This window comes from Eubalaena glacialis, chromosome 3 (genome assembly GCF_028564815.1).
Source record: "Eubalaena glacialis isolate mEubGla1 chromosome 3, mEubGla1.1.hap2.+ XY, whole genome shotgun sequence".
In the NCBI taxonomy this organism is placed as follows: Eukaryota; Metazoa; Chordata; class Mammalia; order Artiodactyla; family Balaenidae; genus Eubalaena; species Eubalaena glacialis.
The window spans coordinates 137,316,095-137,339,580 of NC_083718.1; the positions used below are offsets into that span (position 1 = coordinate 137,316,095).

General features: G+C 34.3%; 1 protein-coding gene and 1 non-coding gene across 2 annotated transcripts in view; one reads left to right on the top strand and one right to left on the bottom strand.

Moving 5' to 3' along the window:
* Positions 1 to 23,486, top strand: part of DNAI4 (dynein axonemal intermediate chain 4) — a 90,587-nt gene that overhangs the window by 17,236 nt on the left and 49,865 nt on the right. The window contains 4 exon segments of the mRNA XM_061186469.1: positions 6,573 to 6,757; positions 8,103 to 8,215; positions 13,318 to 13,474; positions 16,224 to 16,363. Coding sequence (XP_061042452.1) covers positions 6,573 to 6,757; positions 8,103 to 8,215; positions 13,318 to 13,474; positions 16,224 to 16,363 — 595 coding nt within the window.
* TRNAE-UUC (transfer RNA glutamic acid (anticodon UUC)) lies at positions 19,092 to 19,163 on the bottom strand. The gene has a single exon. It is a non-coding gene; the product is annotated as a tRNA-Glu (tRNA).

A 23,486-nucleotide genomic window follows, 5' to 3' on the forward strand; every position in this document is an offset into this window, starting at 1 on the left:
TTAACATCTAAAAATCAATGTAATACATCTCATATCAGTAGAATAAAAAGCAATGATCATCTAGATCCAGAAAAAGCACTTTTTAAAATTCAACATACTTTCATGATAAAAACACTTAATAAACTAGGAGTAGAGGGACTTCCTCAACTTGATAAAGAACACTTATGAAAAATCCACTAATATCAACTCAATCATGCAACTGGATGCTTTCCTTTTGACATCAGGAACAAGACAAAATTTTCTTGCCACTCTATTCAACATTGTACTGGAGGTTCTAGGTAGGGCAATTAGGGGGGAAAAACAGGCAACCAAATTGGAAAGGAAAAGATAAATCTCTATTTGCAGATGACATAATGTTACATATAGAAACTCCTAAGAAATCTACTAAAAAACTATTAAGACTATGGAGTTCCCTGGCGGTCTAGTGGTTAGGACTCAGCGCTCTCACTGCAATGGCCTGGGTTCAATCACTGGTGGGAGAACTAAGATCCTGCAAGCCGTGGCATGGCCAAAAAGACACAAAACAAAAAAAACCAAACAAAAAAAGAAACTATTAAAACTAATGAATGGATTCTGTTAGGTTGCAGAATACATGATCAATATACAAATAAATTTTATTTTTTACACTTACAATAAACAATTTGAAAATTAAGAAAACAATTTCTTTCACAACATCAAAAACAATAAAATACTTAGGAATAAATTTAATAATAGAAATGATATCATAAGCTCTGAAAACTGTAAAACATTACTGAATGAAATTAAAGATGATCTAAATAAATGGGAAAGCATCCAAAATTTATGAATTGGAAGACTTACCATTATTAAGATGGTGATACTTCCCAATCTCTTCTATAGATTCAACACAATCCTTATCAGAATCCCAGCAGACTTCCTTGTGCAAATTGACAATTGATTCTAAAATTCATATGGAATTGCTAGGAACCCAGAATAGCCAAAATAGTCCTGAAAAAGCAGACTAAAGTAGGCAGACTCACACTCCCAATTTCAACATTTACTACAAAGCAACAGAAATCACGATAGTGTGGTACTGATTGGCACAAGGATAGATATACAGATCAATGGAATAGAATTGAGAGTCCAGAAATAGACCCATTACATCTATGGTCAACTTATTTCTGATAAGCATACCATGACCATTTAAGAGGGAAAGGATAGTCTTCAATAAATGGTGCTGGGATGACTGGATAGCCACATGCAAAAGAATAAAGTTGGACCCTTGCCTCATACCATATAAAAATTAATTCAACATGAATCAAAGACATATGTGACAGTTAAAACTAAAAACTCTTAGAAGAAAACATGGTGGTAAACCTTCATGACCTTGGTTTGGCAAAGGATTCTCAGATATGACACAAAAAATATGAACAAAAGAAAAAAAGCCAGATGAATTGAACTTTACCAAAATTAAAAATGTGCTTCAAAGAACATAATCAATAAAGTAAAAAGTCTACTCACAGAATGGGAGAAAATATTTGCAAACGATATATCTGTTAAGGGATTTGTATCGGGAATATATAAAGAATTACAACTCAATAATAAAAGGACAAAAAATCCAATTAAAAATTGGGCAAGGGAATTGAATACTCATTTCTCCAAAGAAAGTATACAAATGGTCAAAAAGCACATGGAAAGATAACTTGACATCACTAGTCATTAGAGGAATGCAAATCAAAACCACAGTGTGATCTTTACTTCATACTCAGTAGGATGGCTAGAATCAAAAAGTCAGATGACAAGTGTTGGCAAGGATATCAAGAAATCAGAATACTACTGATAGGAATGTAAAATGGTCCTGCCACTTTGGAAAACAGTCTGGTAGTAATTCAGGTGTTTAAACATACTGCTATCTTATGACCCAGCAATTCTACCTCTAGATATATACACCCAAGAGAACTTAAGATATATTTCCAAGCCAGAAACTTGTACATGAATGTTTATATCAGTATTATTCATAATAGCCAAAAAGTGGGAACAACCCAAATGTCCATCAGTGGACAGATGGCTAAACAAAATGTGGTATATTCATACAGTAGAATATTATTCAACCACAAATAGGAATGAAGTACTGATGCATGCAACAACATGGATGAATCTTGAAACCATTATGCTAAATGAAACAAGCCAATCAAAATACTACACACTATGTTATGCCACTCACATGAAAGTCCAGAACAGGGAAATCTTTAGAGACACGAAATACCTAAGTGGTTGCCTAGGACTGGGAGGAAGACAAGGGTTAGGGAGTCAGAGTTAAAGGATATAGAGTTTCTTCTTGAGGTGATAAAAAATTTCTAAAATTAACTGTGGTGATGGTTGCTCATATTTGTGAATACACTCAAATCCACTGACTTGTACACTTTAAAAGCTATTTAAAAAGATAATTATGCAGGTTGTGTGTAACTTTATGCCAATTTTAAATTTTGCAAAATTTGCAAATGAATATAAAATGGAAAGATTCCTTAAAAACTTACATTTTACCAAGAGACAAGCAAAAATGAAAATTGGAAGGTATTAAAGAAATTAATATGAGTAATTTAAAAATCTTTCTTCAAAGATAATTCCAGGCCCAGATGGTTTCACTAGTGATATATGCCAAACACATAAGAACAAAAACAGAACAAGAGAAATGGGTATACTCCAGAACTCATGTTATGAGGCTAGAAATATCTTGATATCAAAATCTGACTACAACAGTATGAGAAAGAAACATCACAAGTCAATCTCTCCAAACATAGATGGAGACATCCTCAGTAAAATGTTAACAAAATTCAATAACAATAATAAAAGAGATAATACATCATGAGGAGCTGCATTTATACCAATAAATTAAGATTGGTTTAACATTTAAAAATCCATTAGTGTAATTCACCACATTCATATATAGCTTAAAGGAAAAAAGCATATGATCATCTCAATACAGAAAGTATTTATATGATAAGATTAAAATTTTATTCATGATTTAAAATGTTCTTATGAAACTGGCAATCACAAGGAACTTCCTTAATCTGATTTATAAAATCCTACAGCACTGATTGTATTTAATGGTAAAGCATTCCTAAGAAGGATCCACTTCTATCCAACATTCTTGGAAGTCTTAGCCATTTCAGTATGGCAAGAAAAAGAAATGAAAAATGTAAGAATTGGAAAGAAAGAAACAAAACATTGAATATTTGTAGATGACACAATTACCTACATATAAAATTTTAAATCACCTATTAATAATTATCAAATTAATAAGAGTTTAGCAAGGTTATTGGATATCAAAAAAAACAACCAAAAACAATTATATTTTTATATACCAGCAACACACATTTCAAAAATTACATATTTTTTAAATGATACCATTTATAGTAGCACATTAAGTACTTGTGGATAAATATAACAAAGATGCACATACCTATACTGTAAAAACTATAAAATTTTACTGGGAGACATTAAACAAGACCCAAACAAATGGAGAGATAGAACATGTTTATGCATAGAAAGAGTCAGTATTGTAAGTGTATCAATTATACCCAAATTTTGATTTATAGATTCTTTGCAATTTCAGTCAAAATCTCAGGTTTTTTTTTCATTGTATTTTTTTCAGGAACTTGTCAAGGTAAGTCTAAAATTTATATAAAGCTGCTAAAGCTTAGGCATAACCGAGATACTCTTGAATAAGAACTTTGTGGAAGGACTTGCTCTCCTAGATACCAAGTTTTATATAAAGTGTAACATTAACAAAGGTATAGACAGAGAGCCTACAAGTGACTCAGGCACATATAAACACTTGTTTTATAATAAATGTGCACTAGACAGTAATGGGGAAATAACAGGATTTTCAAAAATTCTTGTTGAGACAATTGGGTATTCACACGGAATAAAAATATATTGGCTTCCTTCCTCATACTATACACGAAATTCAATTCTGGGTATATTATAGATCTAAACATGAAAAGCAAAAATATCTTCATAATTTCAGGATTGGGAATGGTTTCTTGGATGAGACATCTAAGGCGTAAACCATAAAGGAAAACATGATAAATTTGACTACGCTAAGATGAAGAACTTCTATTCATTAAAAGATACTACAAGGAAAATGCAGCCATAGAGTGAAAGAAGACATTTTCAACACATAAACCAGAAAGGGTTCATAGTCAGAACATTTAATGAACTCTATCATCAATTTAAAAAAAGACGGAACTCAACAGAAAAGTGTGCAAAGGACTTGTATGGGATATTTTCCTTCAAAAAAAAGGAAGTCAAGATGGGAATAAGCACATGAAAAGAAGTTCAATTTCATGAAAATTAAAGTCAAAATGAGATACCTGTATACTTATACCCATACTGGTTTAAATTTCTATATCTGGCAGTGCTAGTTGTTGATGAGAATGTAGAGTAACAGCAACTGTCACAATGCTGGTAATCTTGAAAAGTTTTACAATCAACTTGGAAAACAGTTTGGTGTTATCTAATCAAGTTGACTCATCAATTCCACATCTATATATCCCCTACAGAAATACATTTTCATGTTTAACAGTATGCTTTCACATAAATGTTTATTGAAACAGTTTTCATGATGGCCAAAAACTGGAATCAATTCAATGTCTGTTAAAAGTAAAAGGGATAAATAAAATATGATATACTAATCCCACAGACTACAGTCACCAATAAATGAATGAACTGTTACACATGCAACAACATGGAGAGATATATAAAAGCATACTGTTGAACAAAAGATGTCAGATAATTCTGTTATAATATATGGCTATTTATATACATTTTAAAAACAGGCAAAACTAAATTACATTGATAAACTTGGTAAATATCAATACTAAGTGCTAAGCAAAATCTGGAGCAACCAGAACTCTCATACTTTGTTGGTGGGAACCACTTGGGAAAACCTTTCAGCAGTATCTACTATATATGTGAACATATAAATAATCCAATAACCAGGAATTTCACACAGGTATACACCCAACGTAAATTCATACAGTATAGTCAGCAAAACACATGTACAACCATCTTCTTAGTGGCATCATTTGTTTTTGGTTTTTTAAAATATATTTATTTATTTATTTTTGGCTGCATTGGGTCTTCGTTGCTGCTCGCGGGCTTTCTCTAGTTGCAGTGAGCAGGGGCTACTCTTCGTTGCGGTGTGCGGGCTTCTCACTGCGGTGGCTTCTCTTGTTGTGGAGCACAGGCTCTAGGCGCGAGGGTAGTTATGGCACATGGGCTTAGTAGTTGTGGCTCGCGGGCTGTAGAGCTCAGGCTCAGTAGTTGTGGCGCATGGGCTTAGTTGCTCTGTGGCATGTGGGATCTTCCTGGACCAGGGCTCGAACCCATGTCCCCTGCATTGGCAGGTGGATTCTTAACCACTGCACCACCAGGGAAACCCAGTGGCATCATTTGTAATAGCCAAAAATTTGGAAACTACAGAAATGTCCATGAACAATAAAGTAGATATATAAAATTGTGATATATTCACACAATGGAATATTATTGTACAACAATGAAAATGAACCATCTACAGCTATACTTGACAATATGAAGGGCTCTCACAAATGTAACATTGAAAAAAAGAAACCAGATACCAAGGGTATGTGCTTCATGATTCCATCAAAGTGAAGTTCAAAAACAGGCAAAACTAATCCATGGAGTCAGTATAATCATTACCTTTGGTGGGAGATAGTGACTCTTATGGAAGGAACTTCTGAGATGCTGGTAATTTTCTGTTTCTAAATCTGAATGCTAGGTACCTGGGTGTCTTCCATTTATGAAAATTTATTAAGGTGTGCATTTATATGTGCACATCTCTATGTATATTTTACTTCAATATAAGTTATAAAAAGTAAGTGTTATTGTTTAGGAATGCATACTTAATAAAACTTTAAAAAGAAGAAAGAAAATAATTACCAAAATCAAGTTAATGATATTCACTGGGGAGGAGGGAGAGGCAGTAAACCAGAAGAAGCAAAAGCCAGGGGAGCTGCTTGTGATCTAGGAGGGGCAAAGTCTCCTGGAGGCTCTATCAATGTTCTAATTTTTTACTTTAGTTGTGATTATAAGAACATTTGCTTTGCATTATTTAACTATATGGTTATGTTTTAATTATATTTCTGTATGTGTTAAATTTCATAATTAAAAATACTAAAAATTAGCCAAAAACAAATAAGCCAAAAATGTGTAATAACTTGGCTAATGTTTATTAATAAAATGTTAAATGAAAAGTTGTGGTTTTTAAAGCTTATACATAAAAAATTAAATATACCAAAATATTAACAATCTGAATGAATTATCTTTCTATATTTTTGAATTTTCTCAAAATTAATATATATTTCTTATATATAGGTAAAACATGAATATGACTTTTAAAAAAGTGTATGCCTCAGTTAAGAAACTTTTTAAGCATAAAATCTTTTATCATTAAATTTTTAATGTTTGTCCTATCCTACAAACATTATATTTATCTTTTTTCTACTATTTTTATCTCTGTTTTTTAGGACCGATTATTCAGAAACCCTGTCATTTTTACTTATTTTATTTTAAATAACTATTTTCTACAGGTGACTGATATACATGGAGTTGATGTTACTCCCAGACCTCTTTACCATCCAGATCCACATACTGGTACAGCAAAGCCAAATAAACTATTGACATCACAAGAAGGATCACATACATCAGACTTTATAGCTTCCTATAGCCTTTATCAGAATACAATAAATCCTAGTATGTTAGGGCAGTTTACAAGGTAGAGTATACTATTCTATGATTCTTTTTTTATATCTTATGTATTTTCATTTAAGTTGCACATATGTAACTTAGATGTCAGTTGTCCCCAGTCTCCCAGCTCCGCTCTCTCATCCTAGTGTGCCACCTCTGTGTTCTTCTCATGTTTTAACTAGATGTAGAGCTTGCATGTCAAGTGTTCCCCTACACTTACACCAAAACATTTGTGAAAAAATATACAGATTTTACTCAAGATTTCCTGAGGAACCAAAAGATGCGACCTAGCATCACAGACGTATTTCTTCAGTTTTCTTCAGTTTCTTTTATGCTGCAGTTTAGGAGCTTTCCTTTTTTTCCCTCCCTATTCTTCCATACAAATCCTTGTTCTCCTAGGGTTTGATTTCTCTCTTGTTTTATAACGATTTTTTTGGTAAATGACATGTTTTGCATTTACATATGTAGATACTTATATAATTGAAAATTTTTAGTGCTTCCAATAGAGAAATTCAGTCTTTGCCATAATAAAACAGTACTCCTAAAACAATCTAAAGATTATGGGGAAATACTTTAGTGTGTAACTTTCAATCTGATAAATTAAAAGTTCCAGATGTTAACTAAGCATGAAATTTTAGGAGAAAATATGCTGCTCTAGAGTCTGCCTCCAAATTAGCATACAGAAGCCATGGGAGTTCTCCGCAAAACAAAGGATATTCCAGTAAACTGAACCCAACCTTTCGGAGGGCAGTTGGAACTATAAGTAGAAAGGAAAAAAGTATGTAATATCATGGAGTAATGTTAAGTTTCTATGTTTAAAGGAAATTATTTTTGGATTCTTCAGTGTATTGATTTCCCACGAAGTATATAAATTTTATTTTAAATTAAGTCTTGAGAGGACATTTATCAAATTGAATAAATTGCATTTAATATGGGATTTGAAAAATGAGCAGAAACCTGGTGAAAAATGAAGGGTAGAATATTCCAGGCTGAGGCCCTGAGGTAAGAGAGCTCCATAAGTTTGAGAAACTTAAAAAAAAAAAGTGGGGGGAGAGAATATTGATAATGAAGATAAGACAGAGAGTCTCGGTAGGTAGGCTGTGTTTTGGATTTTTATCCTAAACATACTGTTGAGAATCCATTGAAGGTCTTTAGGCATAGGTTTGACATGTCTTATTTCTAAAGTATATTTAAAATGACTTTTTACTTAACATTAAAAATCAACTCAATATTTAAAGAACTAGTTTATTTTTACCAACTTTGCTCATATGATTACAGTATATTTGATTTCTCAATCTGATAATGTTTTCATTTATACATTTAATTGCCCATAAGGATATCTAAATAAATAATGTTGTTATTCATTATTAAAGGTCAGTTTTAGGAAGCAGTACAGTTTCTAAGTCAAGTACATCCACTACTGAATCAATGGTAGAAGACCTAGAAGAACCATCCTTTAAACGGGAAAGGTTGGCTAGTTTTACAGGTAATGAAAATCCAATCTTTTATTTCAGTAACAGTTCATTACTTCTTTAGCAAATATGCTCATTATTTTTTGGGTGCTTGAGATAGAAGAACTATGGTAATCATTCCCAAATGCTGGCCTGTGCAGTAGCTATATGAGAATTACCAGGGTAATGTTTATATATTTTTTAAAATTCTCAAATGACTTTCTTGCACCACCAGCCTCAGTAATCACAGACCCTGTTTTTTTTGTTTTTAATTTTTAAAAAATATTTATTTATTTATTTTTGGCTGCATTGAGTCTTCGTTGCTGTGCGCGGGTTTTCTCTAGTTGTGGCGAGCGGGGGCTACTCTTCATTGCGGTGCGTGGGCTTCTCATTTCTGTGGCTTCTCTTGTTGTGGAGCACGGGCTCTAGGTGCGCGGGCTCTAGACCATGGGCTCAGTAGTCGTGGCACGTGGGCTTAGTTGCTCCCTGGCATGTGGAATTTTCCCAGACCAGGGCTTGAACCTGTGTCCCCTGCATTGGCAGGTGGATTCTTAACCACTGCACCACCAGGGAAGTCCCACAGACCCTGTTTTAAAAGAGCTCAGCTTCTAACTCAGGAGACAAATAATTGTGATACACTGTGATCAATGCCATATTGAGACATATGCAGAATGTGATGGGAGTACTTACAAAGAAAAGATTAACTACTGTGAAGTGCAAAACAAAAAATGAGAGAACGTTCATAGAGAACATAATTGACTTTTGAATTGGGTTTCTAAAGATAATTAGTAATTTGTCAGGAGAACAAAAGGAGAGGCCCATTCCAGGCAGAGGATAAAACATGAGGTAATGCAAAGGATTATGCAAGTAAAGTTAAAAGAATGAGGAAATAATGGTTGACCATAAGTGCTGGAAGAAGTGGGTACTTCTTTGAGGGTCAAGATGTCTTTTCCTCTAAGATGATAATGAGGATTAGTGAAAATATTAATAAGGTTGGAAAAGTGCTTGATGGACTCTTCTTTTTGGTGTTAGCATATATAACAGAATGCTTCTGACAAGTAACAGAATACCCAACTACCATTTTTCCCACATTAAAAGAAGTTAAAGGTAGATAGCTTTTGGCTTTGCTTTTGTGGCTTAATTGTGTCAGAATCTGGATTGGAAGCTCTGCTCTTCTCTTTTCGTAAGCCTTTTCTTCTTTCTTGCGTCATGGTCTCATGATACGTGCCCCAGCTCTGGGTATTATATCCACATTAAAAGCAGAAAGAAGGAGAAAGGCAGTAGCACCAGTCACATCTCCCTCATTTATCAGGAAAGTAAACGTTTTCCCAGAAGGCTTCCTTTTTCCTGTATATTTCTGTTTTTATCTCATTGGCCAGAACTGTGTCACATTGACACCACTAGCTTCAAGAGAGGCTGGAAAAGCCAGATATTTTATTTCTCAGCCTGTATTAATGGAAAGAGGCCAGGGAAGGGAGAAAGGCTTAGCAATGAAGACTTAAGCAATTAGCAATGTCTGTTGTAGGAAGACGCCCGTCCTCTCAGGAGGGGACAAAGAATTGAATTATTGTCATAAGCTCCCTCAGCAGTCCCTACATATATTCTTGCCACCCTCCAATTTGTTTTTCCAAACTGTATGCAGAATTGAACCTGCTCTCCTTCTTGGATGGGACTCAAACCCAGCCAAAATTCAGATTGGGACTTGAATCCACAGGATGGGACTTGAACCCATGGAATGGGACTCAAGCCCAGCCACACCTCAGACTGGGACTTGAACCTACAGTCCCTGACTTAGGAGGGGACTCAAATCCACTGTCTTTTAATTGAAGCTGCTCACCTGGTGTCAGGACTTACTCAAGCTCAGGTTCTTTTTTCTCCTTGCAGAAAGAATTCAGCATGAGGCAAAGTGATAGGCAAAGAGTCAGTTTATTAGCATAGGATACTTGTGAGAGCTACAAGCGGGCAGGCAAGGGAGCACAGCCCTGAGAACAAAGAGGGCTACATTTTTATAATCAAAGAAAAAGTGGGGAGGGAAGAAAAGACCACCTTCTTCCTCAGTTTTGGGTAGACGTCAAGGCTTAAATCACTAGTTCCTCCTTTGACCCTGTATGGTCTAATGGGGACGGTCATGACGCTATTTAAATATGTATATTAGCAGAAGGGTGGTGACATATACTAATATATGGTAATTCATCTCAGGTTTTGGTATAATATCCCCTTTCACCTACTTTATTTCCTTTTTCACCTATATTTCTGTCTTGCAGAAATGCTACTCTTCAAGGACTACTAACTCCCTGACTTCATGTAACAAGATTCAGACCGCATATCTATTGTGTTTTAACAATGAGAGTTTGTGGCTTGAGTGTGCCTGGTGCTTGGATGCACCTGGTCTTTCGTCAAGGTAGTGTAGATTGTTGCTAGGTTACTAGATTCTTTTCTTGAGTGGTCAATAGTTTACAACAGTCTCCCCAAACTCCCTTAAAATTCCCTTTCTGTCTTTAATCCCCTAGTGGGATTTCTAAGCCAACTAATTATCCTACTGTATCCCTATTAGAATGATCTTTTTAAGAACACAATCTAATCGCATTCTCCCTGCTTAAAGCCCTCCAATGGATTTGCACTCCTCTTAAGATAAAGAAGAAAATCTTTAAGTAATGATTTGCCTTGAGGTCTACCTCTATTTGTCTACATCAAAAACAAACAAACAAACAAACGTAACAAAACTTCACCTCCAGAAACCTTGAAGAATAATATAGATGTTTATATCGTCTTGGCCTGCTGGTGAATTCTAACTACAAAGTCAAGTCTCTAAAGTGAGTCACACCCAAACAATTCTACTTCTACCACCTGGTAGATTAGTATTTCTCAGTCTTGAATGCACATTAACATAATCTGGTATACCTTTTATTTTTTATTTTTATTTCTGGCTGCGTTGCGTCTTCGTTGCTGCACGTGGGCTTTCTCTAGTTGTGGCGAGCAGGGCTATTCTTTGTTGCAGTGCACGGGCTTCTCATTGCTGTGACTTCTCTTGTTGCGGAGCACGCGCATGGCACCTAGTCGTGGTAGTTGTGGCACGCGAGCTCAGTAGTTGTGGCTCGCAGGCTGTAGAGCGCAGGCTCAGTAGTTGTGGTGCACGGGCTTAGTTGCTCCGCGGCATGTGGGATCTTCCTGGACCAGGGCTCGAACCCATGTCCCCTGCATTGGCAGGCGGATTCTTTTTTTTTTAAACATCTTTATTGGAGTATAATTGCTTTACAGTATTGTGTTAGTTTCTGCAGTATAACAAAGTGAATCAGCTATATGAATACGTATATCCCCATATCACCTCCTTCTTGCGTCTCCCTCCCACCCTCCTTATCCTACCCCTCTAGGTGGTCGCAAAGGACCGAGCTGATCTCCCTGTTCCATGCAACTGCTTCCCACTAGCTATCTATTTTACATTTGGTAGTGTATGTATGTCAGTGCTACTGTCTTACTTCGTCCCAGCTTACCCTTCCCCCTCCCCGTGTCCTCAAGTCCATTCTCTACGTCTGTGTCTTTATTCCTATCCTGGCAGGCAGATTCTTAACTACTGCGCCACCAGGGAAGTCCCCTATTAGGTTCTATCTACTGTAAGATCATTCATTTTTATAATTAACATATGTGTGCCATAATGCTACTTTGAGGTATATGTAACTAAATCATAGATGAAGATCTGGTGGTCTTAAAGAAAGAAAGTTTAGAGAATCAAGAACCAAAATTTCTAGTCTCAAAACTGCCAGTATTCCTGTGTGACCTTAAACTTCTCACTTAGCCTCTCTGTTTCTCATTTTCTTCACTGATAAAACGAACAGTTTGAACTAGATATATCTCCAGTTGTGTCCATATGGGTAATTCATTTCTTTTTCACTTACCTTATATCTACCTTAGCTAGATTTACTTATATAAATCACCTCTCCCTCATATTTTAAATTTATTGCATAAATAATAAAAATTAAAGAACATTTTTAAAAAGAAGAATCATCCAATACTATAAAGGATTAGCAATTAAAAATTTTGTTTCCTCAGCTTCTCCATATGCATAAGTATTTTAATTGTTATAACCATAGCGTGGGTTTTGTCCTGGATTATTCTGTCACTTTACATTTTATTACAAACATTTTCATATGTTTTTAATGTCATATTTAATTACTAGTTAATATTCATAGATGAGTATACTATTATTTATTTAGCCATTCCAAATGTGGATGATTGGTTTGTGAAATTAGTAGCTTGTATTTTTTTTAGGTTATAAGGAGAGTGTTTTTCTCAGGCTTTGGGCCTTCTTAAGGAGACTGAGCCTTAATCTCTGGAAAGTGTATACCCTTAAGTCTTGTTTTCCTAAAGCTTTTCAAGCTTTACCCACGTCAAAACCTCATGGATCCCTGCTTCACATGCTGTTTTTAACAGAAAACATTGAACTCTGACCTATATACCGTGTCATGGCTCTTTATTACCCATACAACCAAGTCCAAACTCTCTAGCCCTGACACTCCATCCTCAGTGAAATTTTTCAAGAATCTTGGACTTCTGACAAGACTACAGACTTGAGGCTAACCCTTTTCAATGTATTTTTTGCATGGATATTGAGCCTCTTTTTCTCCTATATTTAACCACAACTTTCACTGGAGAGTCTTTTTAGCTCTTGGTGAAGATGATTAGAGGTGGGCTGTAATCTAAATCAAAAGTCAACCAATAAGAAGGACAAACAGAATAAAAGGCTGTTGTAGATATAGACTAGAAATTAGCTTCAGGGCTCAGAGAAGGGTTGCATATTATCCGGGAAATACTCTTGCCCATATGTCTCTTGAGTTGTATCAATAGTTGTTCACCCCAATCTCCCTGTTAATATTATAGGATAGATGTAATGGGATGCCCTTGTAGTCATGACTACACATTTGAGATTGGAGTAGGCTTGATGTATCAGCAACAGAGATGGTTTATGAGCCATAAGATCCAGTTTGGCTTCAGAGGGATTAAATAGACTACATCTCACAACATGGCCTATTCCTTGACCATGTAATGCCACCTGCAATGTATGACTCGTCATGGTATTTTGACAAAATGAAAATTAAAAATAACAATTAGTAAATGATTTTTATTAAGTCATGTATTTTAGATTTACGAGTTATTAGGGCAACACCTGGAAAAATTGTAACAAAAGAAGACCTGGAGAAGACTATAGAGATAATACTCACAGAGACAGAAACGATGAACTTTTTAAACCTACCAACAGTCATGGTTTCTGTAGAATCTGAAGAAGCTGAGAAAGTAAGGTATGTATTGTTCAATTGTTTACATTGCTTTTGTAATTTAAATGCTAAATCAGAGGCTCTTATCCTTGTTTCTGTCTTTGGGGATTTCTGGATAAACACTGGTGGTATATGTGCCTGGTGAAATCGTATATAAAGTTACATATGTGCCTCATGAAATTACATGTAAAGTGTTTATGCTGTATGTTTTTCCTAGAAGAGGAACCCATAGCTTTACCATATTCTTTAAAAAAGTAGGTGAGCTACTCAGTTAAATAATAAAAGAAATAAAGGAAGCTTCTAAGTCTCAGTATAGGTTTTAATGATTTTTTCTTGTATGCATATGTGAATTATTTTCAAGTTAAAAAGAAATGACTGCCATTTTTTATATTTAAAACTTAAAAGGGAAAATATGTTATGGGGAAATGACTGAATTTACTATTGAGAGTAGATTTTCCATTTCTCTTTATTAATGAATATAAATGGATCATTAGTTTTTGCCTCATGTATTTTGAAACTCTCCTGTTAGGCACATACACATTAAGGATTGTTATGTCTTTTTGGATACTTGACCCCTTTATGATTATGTAGTGCCCCTCTTTATCTCTGATAATTTTCCTTGCTCTGAAGTCTGCTGTGTCTGAAATTAATATAGCTACATAAATAGATTATTAGTATAGTTATTCAGATTAGTTTTCTTCAAGTATAATTTGAATATGATTCATAGTACTAAAAAACTCATCACTAAAATAATTTTTATGGTATTATTTTTATCCAAATATAAAATCTTGTAAAATTGTTTAGACTATAAAATATAGTACAATTAGATCTCAAATAGTATACTTTTTTTTGTTTTAACATCTTTACTGGAGTATAATTGCTTTACAATGGTGTATTAGTTTCTGCTTTATAACTCAAATAGCATACTTTTAAAGCTCATGAGACATAAGGGAAAGCTCCCAGGACCAGAAAAAGGAAAGGAAAAGAATAACAATGGGATAGATAAGTGATCTGCAATCAGAGAGGGAGAGATGCTAGAAGCAAATGTTAATATTAGCACATGGATCTAGAGTCCACCAGTAAGTCTTGGATCCCCCACAAATTGAGACAGCTGAAGGAGAGATTCTTATATTAAACCAAGACCCTTACAAGGATCTCAGTTATCTCAAGTAGTCCCAGGTCAGTAGGGTCTCCTAGCTACTATCATAAGCAAATACAAATTTTCTCTGGAGGAAAGCGTATCCCATTTAGACTCTTAAGATTCATTCAGTTTGAGTTTAGTAAAAATACACCAAACCAATAAAGAAACAAGTCATTATGAATGAGAATTTTAAAAATAACAAATCCTAGATCTAGATCCTGAGGACTATGGGTAATGATATTATCAAATATAAAGTATAAAATATATGTGAAATATTTAAATAAAAGATAGAGTTAAAACATCATTAACACTAAGAAACTATCAAAATGATTACTTATAATGAAAAAAATTTAAAAAGAATTTTATAATAAAGTATGTTCATATAATTGTTAAAATTAAAAAGTAAATATTGATTTAATCTTTGATATTAAATATTGATTTAATCTTTGATATTAAATAGATATTGATAATAGACTAAAGGTCTAACATACACCTAATCAGTTCCAAAAGGGCAGAATAGAAAGAATGGAAGAGAGTTACTATTCAAGGAGAGTAAGGAATTCCCCAAACTATTGAAAAACACCATTCCACAGAAATAGGAATAAATAAAAGGAAATCCACACACACACAAAGGGGACGCATTGTACTCATACTCCAAAATACCAAATATTAAAATAAGATTTTAAAAACAGAAGAAAAAAAATAAAGAACACATCATCTACAGAGAAACAAACCAATAGCATTATTAGGGATAAAGAGTGTGGCTTCATAATGATAGGAAGGTATAATAATTCTAAACTTGAAACTCCTAATAAAATAACCTCTTAATATATAAAGCAAAAATTGGAAACTTGATAAGTATCTTATTAAAGTAGGAGGTATGAATATACCTGTCTTAATTATTGATAAGTCAATCAGATAAAATTAGTATAGTTATAGAAAATTTGAACCAAAAACATAATTTAATGGTCATATATAGAACTCTGAATTTAACAATTAGAGGATACACACTCTTTTCAAGCACACATGGAACATTCACAAAAATCATCCATGTACAAGGCCATGAAGCAAGGTTTCAAAAATTTCAAAGAAGTAGTGTCAGACAAACTAAATTCTCTGGCCACAGTGGAATGAAGTTAAAAATTAATTACATAAATCTCAACTAAAACATAGATGCATATTCACATACACTTTTGGAAGTTAAAAAGCACATTTGGTAAATTCCTTATGAACCAAAGAAGAAATCATAATGGAAATCAAAGAAATACTCAGAACAAAACAATTATGAAAATAATACATACTGTGGGATGACACAAAAGTAGTACTTTGAGGGAAATTTATAGCTTTATGTCTATATCAAAATTCATAAAACCTATGTGGAGATAATGCTAGGATATTATTTGTGGGTACCAAAAGTTGTAGGGATGTTGGGGGATATAGTGTAAAAGAGTCCTTTGGAGGTAGTTTAATGCAGTATTTCCCTAAGAAGTGTCTTGAACTTTCACTTCATTTTTTGGTGCAATCCACATTAAAGAAGGTAATTTTAAGAAAAAGCATAATATCAATAGAAAAAGATATGTGTGGTAAAAATTAATTTTTATTAATAAGTTGGGTATATATTACTTTTTATAGCCGGAGAAACAAGAACTATGAGACTCTTTGTCGAAATAGATTAGGCAATGACTTATATGTAGAAAGGATGATGCAGACTATTAATGGAGCACCAAAGAATAAACACGTTCAATGTGACAAAATCATGAAGGAAGACAAAGGTAATTTATGTTTTATTCTGCTTGCTAAATTACCATATTTTAATATATATTCTTTGAGTCTGTCGATTAACAAATCAATACTACAGTATATAAGGCAAAAATATAAATGATTTGGCCAAATCACAACAATAGCTGGGTGCTGTGATCTACAGCTTTCAGAATTTGACAATTAAGTTACAAGTAATAAATACAGATTTAGAAGATTTGAATAACATAATTATCTTGATTGTTATACAGACTATATCATAGAACTTTGTATTCTTCAACTATTTATGAAACATTTATAGAAACTGATTGTTTAATGTAACAAAGCATATCGACCATAACTAATAAAATTTAAAACATGCCAAGCACTATTTTAGGCTTTTCACGTACAGGCATACCTGGGAGATATTGCAGGTTTGGTTCCAGACCACTCCAGTTAAGTGAATATCACAATAAAGCTAGTCACATGAATTTTTTAAATGTCCCAGAGCATATAATATACTATAGTCTATTAAGTGTACAATAGCATTATATCTAAAAAACCAATGTATATGCTTTAATATAAAATACTTTATTGCTAAAAAATGCTAACCATCATAGAGGCTTCAGTGAGTCATAATCTTTTTGTTGTAGAGCATCTTGCCTTGATGTTGATGGCTGCTGACTGATCAGAGTGGTGGTTGCTGAAGATTGGGGTGGCTGTAGAATTTTTTAAAAATAAGACAACGATGAAGTTTGCTACACTGATTGACTCTTCCTTTCATGAGTGATTTCTCTGTAGCATGTAATGCTGTTTGATAGCATTTTACCCATAGTAGAACTTCTTCCAAAATTAGACTCAGTCCTCTCAAACCCTGCCACTGCCTTGTCAACTAAGTTTATGTAATATTCTAAATCCTTGGGTGTCATTTCAACAATCTTCACAGCATCTTCACCAAGAGTAAATTCCATCTCAAGAAACCACTTTCTTTGCTCATCCATAAGAAGCAGATTGCAGCAATTCATTCAGGCTCTACTTCTAATCCTAGTTCTCTTGCTATTTCTACCACATCTGTAGTTACTTCTACTAAAGTCTTGAACCCCTTAAAGTCATCCATGAGGGTTGGAATCAACTTCTTCCTATCTCCTGTTAATGTTTATAGTTTGACCTCTTCCTATGAATCACAGATGTTCTTAATGGCATCTAGAATGATGAGTCCTTTCTAGAAGGTTTTCAATTTATTTTGCCCAGATCCATCACAGGAATCACTATCTATGACAGCTATAGCCTTACAAAGTGTATTTCTTAAATAATAAGACTTAAAAGTTAAAATGACTCCTTGATCCGTGGGCTGCAGAATGGATGTTGTGTTAGCAGGCATGAAAACAACATGAATCTCATGGTACTCCATCAGAGCTCTTGGGTGACCAGGTGCATTGTCAATGAGCAGTCATGTTTTGAAAAGAATATTTTTTTCTGAGTAGTAGATCTCAACAGTAGATTTATCATAATTATTAAGGGCTCTAGGATTTTCAGAATGGTAAATGAGCATTGGCTTCAACTCAAAGTCACCAGCTGCATTAGCTCCTAACTGACAAGAGAGTCAGCCTGTCCTTTGAATCTTTGAAGCCAGGCATTGACTTCTCCTCTCTAGCTGTAACAGTCCTGGATGGTGTCTTCTTCCAATACAAGGCTGTTTCATCTATATTGAAAATCTGTTGTTTAGCATAGCCACCTTTGTTAATTATCTTAAGTAGGTCTTCTGGTTAACTTGCTATAGCTTCTACATCAGCTCATGCTGCTTCACCTTGCACTATTATGTTATGGAGATGGCTTCTTTCCTTAAACATGAACCAACCTCTGCTACCTTCAGACATTTCTTCTGCAGCTTCCTCACCTCTCTCAGCCTTCATAGAATTGAAGGGAGTTAGGGCCTTGTTCTGGATTAGGCTTTGGCTTAAGGGAATGTTGTGGCTGGTTTTCATCTTCTACCCAGACCACTAAAACTTCCTTCTATCAGCAATAAGGCTGTTTTGCTTTCTTATCACTCATGTGTTCACTAGAGTAGCACTTTTAATTTCCTTCAAGAACTTTTCCTTTTCATTCACAATTTGGCTGTTTGATGCAAGAGGCTTAGGTTTGGGCCTCTCAGCTTTCAACATGCCTTCCTCACGGAGCTTAATCATTTCTAGTTTTTGATTTAGAGTGAAATATGTTATTCTTTCTTTCTCTCGAACACTTAGAGACCATTATAAGGTTATTAATTGGCCTAATTTCAATATTGTCATTTCTGAGGAGTTGGGGAAGCTTGAGGAGAAGGAGAGAGATGGAGGATGAGTCAGTCAGTGGAGCAGTTGGAACATAAACTACATTTATAGAATAAGTTCACTGTCTTATATTGACATGGTTCGTGTTACCCCCAAACAGTTACAATACTAACATCAAAGATCACTGATCACACCTCACCATAACAAATATAATAATAATGAAAAAGTTTAAATACTGCAAGAATTATCAAAATGTGACATAGAGACATGAGGTGAGCAAATGCTGTTGGAAAAATGGCACCAACAGACTTGTTCAATGCAGGGTTGCCACAAACCTTCAATTTGGAAAAAATGCAATATCTGCAAAGTGCAGTAAATGAGGTATGCCTGTATATTAACTGATTTAATTCTCACAGCAGCCCTATGAGGTAGGAGCTCTTACTATTCCTCATTTTTTTTGGGGGGGGCCGCACCCCCATGGCTTGTGGGATCTTAGTTCCCCAACCAGGGATTGAACCTGGGCCATGGCAGTGAAAGTACCAAGTCCTAACCACTGGACCACCAGGGAACTCCCTATTCCTCATTTTATAGAAGAAGAAACAGGCAAAGAGATGTTAGCTAACTTGCCCAAGGTCACTCAGTTACTATGGTGGACAATGATACTCCCAGACAGTCTGGTTCTTGAACCTGTTCTCTTAACTACTATACTTACTATCTTTCAATGTTTATAAGTTAACAACTCTGAGAACACTGCATTGCCAAACTTCTGAATGCTGTGGCCAAAAGTGTAATTAGAAGAAAGGTTATAATCTTAATGGCCTTTGTTACTCAGCAAAACCATAAGCTAATTCTTTAAAAAGATTAAAATAGACAAACTTCTAAGCAAGTGCTAAATCAAGAAAAGAGAAACTTGTAATTAGTAGGAAAGCTTTGTGGCATCTTTACTTGCTCTTGTCCCATTCCCCTCCCCAGTAGAGTGGTGGTCTTAAAGATAGAAGCCTGCCTTCCCAGTGTGAGACCGTGACCCTTGGTTCCAGAGGGAACAGAACAGACCTTATTCTCAAAGAATTTGGTTTGTATGTTTTAACCTGTCTAGGGGCTACCTGGAGGATTGACATAAGGCATTTGTGTTTTTTTGCCTAACCCAGAACTCTCTCAGGTGATAAGCCTAATGCATTCTTCAAAAAACTGTAAGGCAGATGAACAACTCACTGCTACCTGAGGCAAAATAATGCAATTGAGTCAAACAAGAGATACACTGAAAGCCTAGAAGAAAAAGCTGGGAGAGACTTTCTTTGGGAAATTAAGGTATTGAAAAAGGCTTGCATATACAGAGGAATTCAGAAAGTCATGCACATGCCTAGTGCAGGATGCATGCTCAGAAAAGACCTGAAAAGATCCTAAACTTTCACCTCTGGCTGATCTCTAGGCTCAGTACAAGCAGGAAGTGAAAGCTGTGGTATAGTTTTAAGCAGGCTGTCTAAGCACTGAAGGAATTCCCCAACATGGAGCCCATCTGCAAAGACTGCGAGGGGTTTTTTCCCTTTTTTTTCCTTTTTTTCTGTTCTTTCCTTCCTTTTTTTCTTCTGAGTGGGAAGAAACCCAGGTGTTCCAGGAAATCTCTGTCAGGACGCTAACTGACCAAAAGCTAGAAAACAAACACTTATGAGATGATACATGACAAAGAATACAGACTTTACAAAAATAGTTTAGCAAAATTACTTAGCAAACAAACAACTACCACTCACAGCAAACTATGATATCAAATCCTGAGGAAGAGAGTGATTTCCAGAATTACCACATAATTATATTCAAAATGTTCAATTGTCAAAAAAAAAAAATTGCAAAGGATACAGAGGAACAAGAAGGTATAGCTCTTTCAAAGAAGAAATGAACAGAAACTCTCCCTGAGGAAGTATAGACATTAAACTTACTAGGCAAAGGTTTTAGATCAATTGTATTAAAAAAAAAAAAGGAAAAAAAACAAGCTAAAGGAAGCTATGGACAAAGAGATAAAATAAACCAGGAGAACAGTGTGTGAACAAATAAAAAATATCAATAAAGATAGAAATTATAAAAAGAAAAAAACATAAATTCTGGAGTTAAAAGTACAATAACTGAAATGGAAAAACTCCCTAGAGTTTTCAGTAGCATATCTGAGCAGGCAAAAGAAAGAATCACCAGTTTTTAATGACAGGTCAGTTGAAATAATCCAGTCTGAGAAGCAGAAAGAAAAAATAATGAAGAAAAATGAACAGAGCCTACAGGACCTGTGGGACTCCATCAAGTCACCAACATATATATAATGGAAATTTCAGAAAGAAAGGAGAAGAAAGAGATAAAGGGGCACAAAGAATAGTTGAAGAAGTAGTGGCCTAAATATTCCCAAATTTGATAAAAGACATAAATCTGCACCTCCGAGAAGCTCAACGAACTCCAAGAAAGATAAAAATAAAGAGATCCACACTGAGACATATTATAATCAAACACAAAGAGAAAATCTTGAAAGCAGCAAGAGAAAAGTAACTCATCATTTACAAAGGATCATCAATCAGATTACACTCAATTTTCAGCAGAAACCATGGAGGCTGGAAGCCAGTGGGACGACATACTTAAAGCACCAAAAGAAAAAACTGTCAACCAGAAATTCTATATTCTTCAAATAATCCTCATGAAGGAGAAATCTAATTAAATAATTAAAACTGAATATATCCTCATGAAGGAGAAATTAAGATGTTCCTAGATAACTAAAAGCTAAGAGAATTCAGCACTAGTAGAACTTACAAGAAATGCTAATAGGAGTCCCTTCAGGCAGAAATGAAAGGATACTAGACAGTAACTCAAAGACATATGAAGAAATAAAGAACACTGGTAAAGGTAACTACATAAATCAATACAAAAGCCAATATTGTAATTTTGGTTTGTAACTCCTATTTTTTTGCAATATGATTTAAAATAAATGCATTAAACAATAATTCTAAACCTATGCTAATGGGCATACGAAGTATAAAGATGTAATTTGTGACAACATCAACTTAAAGTGGGTGGGATTTAGCTGTATAGGAGCAGTTTTTGTATATAATTGAAGTAAGGTAGTATTATTTCAAAATAGAATGTAAAAATTTAAAGAAATTAATTTTAGTTCCCAAGGCAGTCACCAAGAAGTAACTTAAAAATTACAGAAAAAAATTTAGAGAGGAATAAAAATGATACACTATAAAAAAGATCAATTAAACATTAAAGAAGACGGTCATGGAGGATTTGAAAAACAAGAAAATTTAAGATGTAAAGAAGACAAATTAAAAATGGCAGAAGCCCTTCCTAAACAGTAATTACTTTAAATAAATGGATTAAACACTCCAATTAAAGAGCAAAGGTTGGTAGGGTGGATTAAACAAAGATAATAAACATCAAAAAAACTGGAAGAATAAAAACCATGATCCATCTATATGTTGTGTAACAAGAGACTCACTATTTTTTCCAGTTTTATTGAGAAATAATTGACATACATCAATGTATAAGTACAGCATGATGGTTTGATTAACCTATATTGTGAAAAGATTACCACAATAGGTTAAACTAACATCCATCATCTCATATAGATACAATAAAAAGAAAAGTTGCAGAATATAAGATCAGCACACAAAATTCAGCTGTATTTCTATATATTACCTATGAACAACCCAAAAAGGAAATTAAGAAAGTAATTGTGTTTATAATAGCATCCTAAATAATAAAATACCTAGGAATAAATTTAACCAAGGAGATGAAGGACTTGTACACTGATACCTATAAAACATTGCTGAGAAAAATTAAAGGAGACCTAAGTAAATGAGAAATACATTCTGTGTTTATGGGTTGAAAGATTTAATGCTATTAAGATGTGAATACCACCCAGAATAATCCCAAAGACTTTTTTGCAACAATAGAAAAAAAGTCATCCTAAAATTTATATGGAATATCAAAGGATCCCCAAGTAGCCAAAACAATTTTGAAAAAGAACAAAGTTAGAGAGCTCATACTTCCTGATTTGAAAACTTGCTATAAAATTATAGTGATCAAAATGGGTGGTACTAGCATAAAGATAGATATATAGACCAAAAGAATAGAATAGAGATCCCAGAAATAAACCCTCACATATATGGTTAAATGATTTTTGATAAAGGTGCCAAGACCATTAAATAGAGGTAAAATAGTATTTTAAGCAACTGGTGCTGGGACAACTGGATAGCCATATGCAAAAGAATAAACTTGGATTCAGACCTCATATCATATACAAAAATTAACTCAAAGTGGATCAATGATTTAAGTGTAAGAGCCAAAATTATAAAACTCTTAGAAAAAAATTGGGGTAGATATTTTTGCCCTTTGCCTTGATAATAGATTCTTAGATATGACACTAGAAGCATGGTGAACAAAAGAAAAAAATAGATTTATGGAGCTTCATCAAAATTAAAAACTTCTGTGCGTCAAATAACTATCAAAAAAGTGAAAGGACAACTTACATAATGGAAGAAAATATTTGCAAATATTATCTCTGTTAAGGTCTAGTATCCAGACTATAGAAGGAACTTTTATAATCCAAGAACAAAAACACAAACAACGCAATTAAAAAATGGGCATAGGACTTGAACAGACATTTTTCAAAAGAAAGAAAACAAATTGGCCAAAAAGCACAGGAAAAGGTGTTAAACACCATTAGTCATTAGAGAAATGCAAATCAAAACCACAATGAGATTAAGGACCTAAATGTAAGACCTGACAATATAAAACTCTTAGAGGAAACATAGGAAGAACACTCTGGCATAAATCACAGCAAGATCTTTTTTGACCCACTTCCTAGAGTAATGGAAATAAAACCAAAAATAAACAAATGGGACCTAATAGAACT